The 8887-nt window shown below is 34.7% G+C and overlaps 1 protein-coding gene across 1 annotated transcript; it reads right to left on the reverse strand.

Annotated features, from left to right (window-relative positions):
* Positions 1-821: 821 nt before the first annotated feature.
* On the reverse strand, positions 822-5964 carry slc10a2 (solute carrier family 10 member 2). Its single transcript, XM_007552314.2, has 6 exons — positions 5207-5964; positions 3024-3142; positions 2866-2954; positions 2601-2776; positions 2354-2511; positions 822-1312 (listed from the first exon to the last, which is right to left on the reverse strand). The coding sequence occupies exons 1-6, from the start codon at positions 5578-5580 to the stop codon at positions 1158-1160; spliced, it is 1071 nt and encodes a 356-aa protein (XP_007552376.1). The 5' UTR covers positions 5581-5964; the 3' UTR covers positions 822-1157.
* Between the last annotated feature and the right edge of the window lie 2923 nt (positions 5965-8887).

The following is an 8887-nucleotide window of genomic DNA, read 5'->3' on the forward strand; positions in this document are numbered from 1 at the left end:
TCATTGCATTTGATGTCCCAACATCTGCCTGTAAAGGACAATATCTTCACAGTTTATCAATATTTAAATAAAGATGTTTATTAAGATCTCAGAAAGTACTTACATTCATATCAAAACAGGAGCATTACAACAAAATACATAAATTCACAACTTCTCTGAGCAAACAGTTGATAAACTACATTTTATACAAGCATTTTATTTCTATACACCAGTTAGAGTTTAATAATACATATTTGTTGCAGTAAAGTGTAGCTGTAAAATAAGCAATATTGCACAAGCAAGGTTTTATTAATATTTAACTTAATTTATTAAAGAAGTGGAAAATCTGAACAGAGAGTTGGATCAGAGCATCAGAGCAGATGAGACAAATAATAACTGCAGTTTGGATAATTTACTGAAAAAACTTACATGAGGTTTTCAGTTCAAATATATGAATTCTGACTAAATAAAGAACCTGAAATCGAGCTTATGATTAACTTTAACTTTGTCAGCTGTTCCCCTTAGTGACTCTATTCTGTCATTTCATAGACAAAATCATTCTGCCAGTCCTATTAAGTTCCAAAACATCAGGATAAATCTTCTCTGAATATTTAGCTACTGAACTATAAAATAGAAAACTCCAAAGCAAAAAACAAAATTTCACTAAGTGTTTATGTCCAGTTTCTAGTTCAAATACCTCAGGACACAAAACTAACTTACAAGTAACTTTTCGGCAAGATATATGTTTGTTTTAAGTAAGTCATTCCTTAATATTGATTAAAATTAAGTGAAACTAGTTCTTTTTTCATTAATGCTAAGGAATTACTTTTTATTTATTTCCAAAATATGCTCCTATCTCTTGCTTAAAAGTTACTTATAGATTAGTTTTGTCTTATTTCAAGTGTACTAATGTATTTGCACTATAAAATACTTGGTAAAATTTAGGTTTTGCAGTGGAGCTGGCACTGTTTTTAAATATCTACATGAATAAATTAAAAATGAAGCAGGATATTAAGCTCAAACAAAGAATGGGTCAGTCAGGGGCGCCACGCACCGTCCAACTGGTGCATTTTTCCTTTGCATTACACATTTAAACCTCTAGGGGGCGGTGTGTGTCCACAGCTCAGTGATAGTAGCGTCTTCAGGAGGTCTACAGTTTTCTGCAGTGTGTTGGAGTCTCATTGCTTTATGGAGAAGGTGCCATTCATTTCGCTGGAATCGAAGCCTTTGTTGTCCAGATCGTAGCTGTTGCTAGTGTTTTTAGACTCTACTTGTCTGGCCTCATCGTCTGCACCGTCACCTTTTGCACAAAACCTCTTGTACCCTTGGTAGGCTGCGGAGGGAAGCAGAACAGTGAGAAGCTAATCTGCATGGCAAACATTTACTTCAAGCTATAGGACTGCAGCTAGCAACTATTTTAGTCTATTATTCTGATGATTAATCAACTATTCTAACGATTAATCAAGTAATCTGAAAAAAGGGCACAATGCGCATATTTCTCATTTAACTGTTTAAGATTATTTTATACATATTTGAAATACATAAAAAATACAAATATACAAATAACTGAATTTCATTTTTAGGTAAAAAAAAAAAAAGTATTCCCTAAAATGCAAAAATGTAGCATTTGTAGCAAAGGATGCATCTGCAGATAGATAAACCCCTTCGATTTACCATTAATACAATGTAGAGCTGATCTGATTATCAAATTATAAATTATTTAATCAAAAAACTGTATTGGTTTTTTGTGTTTTTACAGTATTTGAGCTAGATGAAGCTAAAACTGCCACTTGACTTCTGGGTTGAATATATTTACAGATGAAGGGTTTTTCCTCTTAAATGCATAATCCATAGTTTTTGCATTGTTTTAGTTTAATTACGGCTCGTTGTGTTTCTATTTGGCAAACTGCATGTTTCACTGAAACATTTTTGAGCTTTTCCGAGAAAATGTTTGACTTTTAGAAAAATCAAACATTTGAAGGAAAACATTAAGAATTTGTTAGATTAATCTCAAATTTTCTAGAAAGAATTCATGAACATTACAGAATTTCTGAGATTAAATATTTCTGAAAAAAATGGCTAGAAAAAAACTCATAAATTTTGACATTAATCTCAGAAGTTTTCTAGGAGTAAACACAGAAACTGCTGAATTTCAAAAGTCAAAAATCTTTGCCTTTTGGAAATTTCCAGCATAGAAAGTAAAAAAATATGATAGAAAAAACTCAGAAATGTTTGACTTTTGAAATTAAAAAATATTAATGTATTTTTTTTTCTAGAAAATTTCTGAGATTGATGTCAAAATTTCAGATTTTTTTTGATGAAATTTGTGACTTTTCAGCCTGATTTCAAGCCAGTTTCGCTGTGAAACTCTTACCGCCGACAGCAAAGAGGGCCGCAGCCAGCTGGAAGATGCTGTAGATGAGAGGGAAGGCAAACATGACCTCCAGCTCTGCAGGGGTGAAAGACAACTGGACGATGGTGCTGCACAACTGGGAGTTCTGGAAACCAGTTTCAAGCGCAATTGTTCGACATCTGAAAAAAGAATAAACAATGAGCAACCTGAAAAACATCAAAACTTGTCATTACTGGGTTAAACACGAGTAGTTCCCTTTCTCGCTCACCTGTACCAGGGCTGACCCACGAACCGGGCCAACAGGAAACCAAGAAAAAACCCAATGAAGGGGTAGATGGTTCCAATTATCCACAAGGAGGGAGCAATGACCCAGGAGGACTGGTAGAGGACGCCTCCAACCACGGCAATGATGATGATCAGAGCAAAGCCGGCGATGGAACCCACCTGTTGAAAACCGCCACCAGAAAAATTCACCAAGTCTGTCCAGGAATTTCCAAACAGATCATCAGAGAGGAAATCTAAAACATTCCCACCTTCAGGATCTTTTTCGCAATCCGGGGCCACCTGCTTTTCACAAAAATCCCGACTGAAATGGGTATGAGAAGGGCTGCGAGTGTGATTCCTGAGGAAACACAAATAAAATGTCAGAAACAAATAACATTCAGAATGTGAGTAAGAGCCGTGAGCGTACCGATGCTGTCGAAAGGGATCTTTATGGCGTCACTGGAAGTCCAGACGCTGGTGTAAACGAACAAGCAGAGCGGCATCATGCCCAAAGCCAAGATGGAGGAGCAGGTCGTCATGCTGATACTGTGGAGGTGGAGATCACGTTTCGATTTACAACACCGGACACAACGAACCGGGTTGAAAAAGTTCCAGACTTCACTCATGTTGGCACTGAAGAACTAAGGAGCAAATATTAAACTGATGATTTTTGTCTAATCGATTATAAATTGGCTCAAGTTCACAGTGAAGGGCTGAAGTAAAAACCAGAAGCAAGCTTCCAACCAGGAACACAGCCAAGGACTTTCTAAGGTTCACAAAATTCAGAAAAACGCAAACCAGAAATAATTATTCTAGCATCGTTTTGGCGCCCACTCTACCATGGCGCCCACTCTTTGTCGCATGTAGTGAATAATCACTTTTTGACCACTGGTCCAACCTCAACCCAGACGTAATATCAGGATTTATGGTCAAAGGTTCTAAAAACACAGATTATTTGAAAAAATATATACACTGAAAAAATAGAATCAAGTTCCAACTTAAAAATTTAGTTAATTTGTTACATGTAATCAATATATATTTGTCAAACTTACTTTTTTTTTTTTAATTTGGATCACCTGTTTTCTTTTTTCAGTGTTCCTATAAAACTGCACAGGAAATGAGAATACATTTAAATAAAAATGCTAAATTTTACAAAGTATTTTTGTCTAGCTTATAGTGCAAATATCTTCTCATACTTGAAGTGAAACTAAATCTAATAACATTTCAGGAAGTTACATTTTGCCCGTGTTGAAGGTGAAATAATCTGCCAGTAGGAATAGTTTCTAAAATACCAGAGATGTGTGTACTTAAAGCTGTAGTATGTTTTAGAAGTTGTTTTTTTTTTTTTTACATATTTGTTGAAACCGTCATCATGTCATCATGACATCATGACAGAAAAGTATGAGACAGATAATCTGTGAAAAAAAATTGAGCCAACTAGAAACAACTAATCAGAGCTTTAGCGCCATTACCTGTTCGGAATGCTAAGGCTAGTTAGCATAGCTAATATTAACGACTGATAAACAGTTCTCCTGTAACTGTAAGTTGCTTTTCTACCATTAGCACATTTAGGAGTACATGAGGATGATCAACAGCGCTAAGACCCGCCCCCTGACTCTGATTGGTTGTTTTTGACCAGGAAGACTTGGGAATGGTAATCTCTTTAGATGACAAAAGTAGCTCACAGAGAAAGTGGAGAACATCAATCTTTTGATAGATTATCTGTCTTATAATAAATTGTCACCAGTTGTAACAAATATATAAACTTTTTTTTTTAAATGTTGAGAAACGATTGCTTCCTGGAGAACTGTGATGAAGTTTTAAAATTTACCCAATCGTTAACATTTATCCATGCTGTATGAAATGCGCCAGTTTGAAGCCATTAAGCTAAATTGCCTGCAGTGAGCAACCTCCCTCCATTCTGAACAAATTTTAATGTTAATTCAATATTTTGAACCATGACCATGGAGTTGCTTTTAAACCATAATAAATTAAACATTGACCAACACATTTGATGTGGAATGATAGCAGAATTGACAGAATGTAATGTTTGGTTTTGTCTATTGCTGACTTTTGTGTTTTTATGATGTAAAGCACTTTGAACTGCCTTGTTGCTAAAGTAAAAAGTAGTCATCCAAGAAATTACTCAAGAGTGAAAAAGTATTTGATAAAAAGTCTACTAAAGTGCTGAGTAACTGATCAATTGATCAATCATTTAGTATTAAAAAGGACACCATCAGATGGAGCAAAATATAAAGTTAAGTAGAAAGTTTGGTATTTTAAGGAAAAAATGACAATTATTCATACAAGTAAAAACAAATTAGAAACTCAGGCAAAATAAAAATGTTTCCAAATCAGTTTCTTTCCATAAAAAACTTTAACAGAAACTGCAGGTGGAGTCTGTGGTGGATTTTTGGTTAAAACATGTTTGTTTTTCATTTAGTGGCCAGAAAAACCAGAAGTAAGAGTAGAAATACTTCAAAAATAAAATTACTCAAGCAAAAGAGCATTTTTTCAAAAATGTTACTGTGACCAACTCTGGCAATACTAATTTAGTCTACTAATAACTTGAAACCAAAGTAATGTAGGACGTGTCCAGCCCCGTCTCACCTCAGGTCCATGTCTCCGTCCAGCCAGTAGCAGATGATGTTGGAGCTGGATCCTCCCGGACAGCATCCCATGACGATGATGACGATGGCCTGCACCGGAAGCACCCCGAAAGCCAAAGACAGCGCAAAAGCCGTGAAGGGCATGATGCCGAACTGGCAGAGGAAGCCGATGGAGATGCCCCAGGGCCGCTTGATGTGGCCCCACAGCTTGGAGGCGTCCACGGTGCAGCCCATGGAGAACATGACCATCGCCAGCATCACCGTGAGCACCGTGCTCAGCACCACGCCTAGGATGGCGTTGAAGCTGCTGGGAGGGACGAGGCAGTCCGTCCCGGAGCAGATCGTGGCCTGATCACTGCAGGTGATCTTCTCCATGGTGGATGACGCGGCAGTTAGATCCCAGAGGAAGATGGTGAAAGTGAGGGGAAGACGTCTCTTCTCTGCTCTTTATGCTCCACAGCGCAGAGAAATAAAGCTGGGAGGGATAACCAAGGAAGAAAAGATAAAAAATTAACCAATACCTAAAGTTTTATGGGGTCAGTGTTCAGAGGATGGCGCATATAAAAAGAAATCCACCTGAAACATGGAATGTGATTGCTCTGCCTGCAACCTTTTATTGCCTCGGGGTAATTAAAACTTTATTGGGCAGCTTTGCTGCAGCACCATCATCCTCAGCTGAAAGCAGAGATGCTTTGCACATTTTAACCACAAGGGATTACAATGGCAGATTAGGGCCACTGTAGATTACAAAGAGGAGTACATTTCTGCCAAAAAAAAAAAAAAAACAACTCCGAAATTTTTAGATTAATTACAGAAATTTTCTACAAACAAGGAGGAGATTTCTGAGTTTGAAAAGTAGAAAATTTGACAGAAAGGACCCCTCAAAATGTGAGATTATTCTCAGAAATATTTAACAAAAAACACCTGAGAAATGTTGAGATTAATGTGAGAATTTTCTTTTAGAAAAACTTGGAAATGTCTGAACATGAAACGTTGAAAATTTGCACAAAAAAAAAACTCAAATTTTGAGATTATTCTCAGAAATATTCACAAAAACAAACTTGGAAATTGTTCAGTTTGAAATACTCAGGAATCTGGGATTCATCTCAGAACATTTTTGAAACTACGTGGAAATTTCTGTTTGAAAAGTTGAAAAAAAGTCAAAGATTGAGAGAGTTCCCAGAATTTGGAAGAGAAAAAACGTGGAAATTACTCAGTTGGAAAAGTCAAAAGTTCCTAAAAAAACAATTTAGAAATGTTTAGATTAATATCAGACTTAAAAAAAAAAAAAAAAATCTTGGAAATTTCTCAATTTGAAAACTTGATAATTTGCTAAAAATGTCAGAAATTTTTAGATTATTAGCGATCAGTTTGCATGTCAGTGTATTATATTGCCAAACTGAGGCAGGATTAGGGAACTTAAAAGTTTGTGAGGAAAAGAGAATTACCTTTTTCACAAAACATAAAAAAAATGTTGGGATTAATCTCAGAAATGTTCTGGAAATAAATGGAAATTCCTGAGTTCAATGTTGAACATTTTTGACTTTTGAAAATCAGAAAATTTCAAAAAGTAGAATTTATTTTTTTGCTTTGGAAAAATTCCAAGTTTTTCTTCCTAGAAAATTACTGAGATTATTTAAAAAATGTCTTTTTGGCATAAATCTACTCCTCTTTTTTGCTTTTTAAATCTACAATTGGTGTAATATGCCTCTGTAAGGAATAGCATGTCTTTGCACATTTAATAGAAAGTTACCTCATCCAGCTTAATGTTATGCTTTTATTTTAATATTATATTTTTTACAGTGGGTGTGTTGGGCAATCAAGATATTTTCATATGTAGAAATGATTTACGTTTGTTTTTACAAGATTTGGTGAGAAAAAAGTTTAAAGTCCATCAAATTATAAAGAGCAGACTCAGCTTGAGGTATTTTTGGATTTTCTACTCAGAGATTTGGGATTTGGTTTGTTTGTCTTGTAAAATGGAATAAGAGAAAAATGTTTTTTGGATACTTAAGGCGACCAAAAGGAAAATCGTTATTCAGCAGATTTCTTTTCTCCTCCCTTAGTGTTTGACAGTCAAATAATCAAATATGTGACTTTATCTCTAATAACTTGTTGCCGTGACACTACAGTGTTTACAACGTTCCTACAAAAGCATAAAAAATCCCTATAAATGAAAATATTTTGGCATAACCGCCCAGACCTTTAAAACGAAGCTTTACAGCATGAAAACCATTTGAGGTTTAAACACGTCATGAATGGGAATCAGGACTGAAATGGAATTTTATTACATTTTACATAATCAGAGTTAAAGTTCTGAGCCATTTTTTAGATTTTACTTCAAAATATCGAGCCCTGACTGGAGATTTCACACACACTTTGCTCATGTTAAGACTTTAATTTAGTCCTATTTTAAAACTAATTCAAAAGTAAATGTTCAACATGTAAAAAACATGTCAACCCCAAAACGTTCTATTGCTGTTTTATTTTCTGAATGTCTCGTTTTTCAGCTCCATTTTCAGTTTTTATACTATTTTATATTCAAATAAGTACCAAAAACGTCACAAAGTAGTTTTAAAAACTCTTTTTTGAAAGTAATGAACATTCAGGATTTCTTTCTTTTTTCTTTTTCTTTTTTTTTTTTACCTGTAAAACAATAAAAGTAGTCTTTGTTTTGAGAAAAGTGAGATTTTTAAAAGCCAAATTAAAGGGCAGAAATCATTTATCAGAGAAAATGTATCTCAAACGCATATAAATAAATAAAAAAAATGGAGTCAGTGCCAACAAACTTCCACGTGAGGCTGAAATCTCTCAGAGAAATCTTAAAACATACAAAAAAAATGCAATTTTAAAGAGAATGTGTTAATTTAGTGTCTGGCAACAGAAAAAGAAACATAAATATCAAATGAATTGCAAAGATCAGCGAAGCTTTTGCAGCCAACATGGCTGAGCTCAAAAGTTTTACTTCAAGAATCCATTCTGGACTAAAAACATAACAAGGCTTTGCTTTATGTTTGCAGTGATATAAATGTTTGTTTTCCATCCTCCCATAATAATTTCCAGCTTCTCAAGATTGCAAAACAATAAAAGGAAAAAAAAATCCAAGAAGGAGTTTTATAGGTGTTCAACAAGCTGCACATGTGGAAACAATAAAAACATTCAATACGACTGACATAAAATCATTAAAACGCTTCTTCAAATGCAACTGCACCAAAGTTTTCGTCAGATATTTAAATAATCTTAAAAAATCTACAGAATGTTCTTACCTTCATGAGCGGAGAGACCAGCTGCTCCGGTCTGAAGGACAGATGCCTAACCGTGTAGTTAAAGGACAACCAGTCAAGCAATAACTGAAAGGTTCTTTAAAGTCATTAAAACAACATGTAGCTGCAGATTCAGAACACAATCTGTCTTAATTACAAACTCATCCCATAAATTAAGCATGTCATATGCATGAATTACACACAATCTGATGTTTACTAGATTTTATCTCAATTATAGTGATTTTCTGCTTACAGTGACAGAAAACATAACATTACAGTCAGAAATTTACAATTAATGAAAAATATGAGTAGAAATTTGGTCTGAAGGAAAATCCCTGAAGGTTATTTTAATCTGGATATCCTACTTTAATGAATATGTCTGCATGTATAAAAAATGGAAGAGGATTTTTGTTAAATAA

Source organism: Poecilia formosa, unplaced genomic scaffold (genome assembly GCF_000485575.1).
Source record: "Poecilia formosa unplaced genomic scaffold, Poecilia_formosa-5.1.2 Scaffold47, whole genome shotgun sequence".
NCBI classification, from domain to species: Eukaryota; Metazoa; Chordata; class Actinopteri; order Cyprinodontiformes; family Poeciliidae; genus Poecilia; species Poecilia formosa.

Bases quoted from the DNA above. Each gene is read 5' to 3' on its own strand.
- slc10a2 (XM_007552314.2), bottom strand. From the start codon at position 5,580: ATGGAGAAGATCACCTGCAGTGATCAGGCCACGATCTGCTCCGGGACG. The intron at 2,777-2,865 runs GTGGGAATGTTT...GGTTTTCAACAG, and splicing joins TTGCGAAAAAGATCCTGAAG to GTGGGTTCCATCGCCGGCTT. The intron at 2,512-2,600 runs GTGAGCGAGAAA...TTCTTTTTTCAG, and splicing joins GTGGGTCAGCCCTGGTACAG to ATGTCGAACAATTGCGCTTG.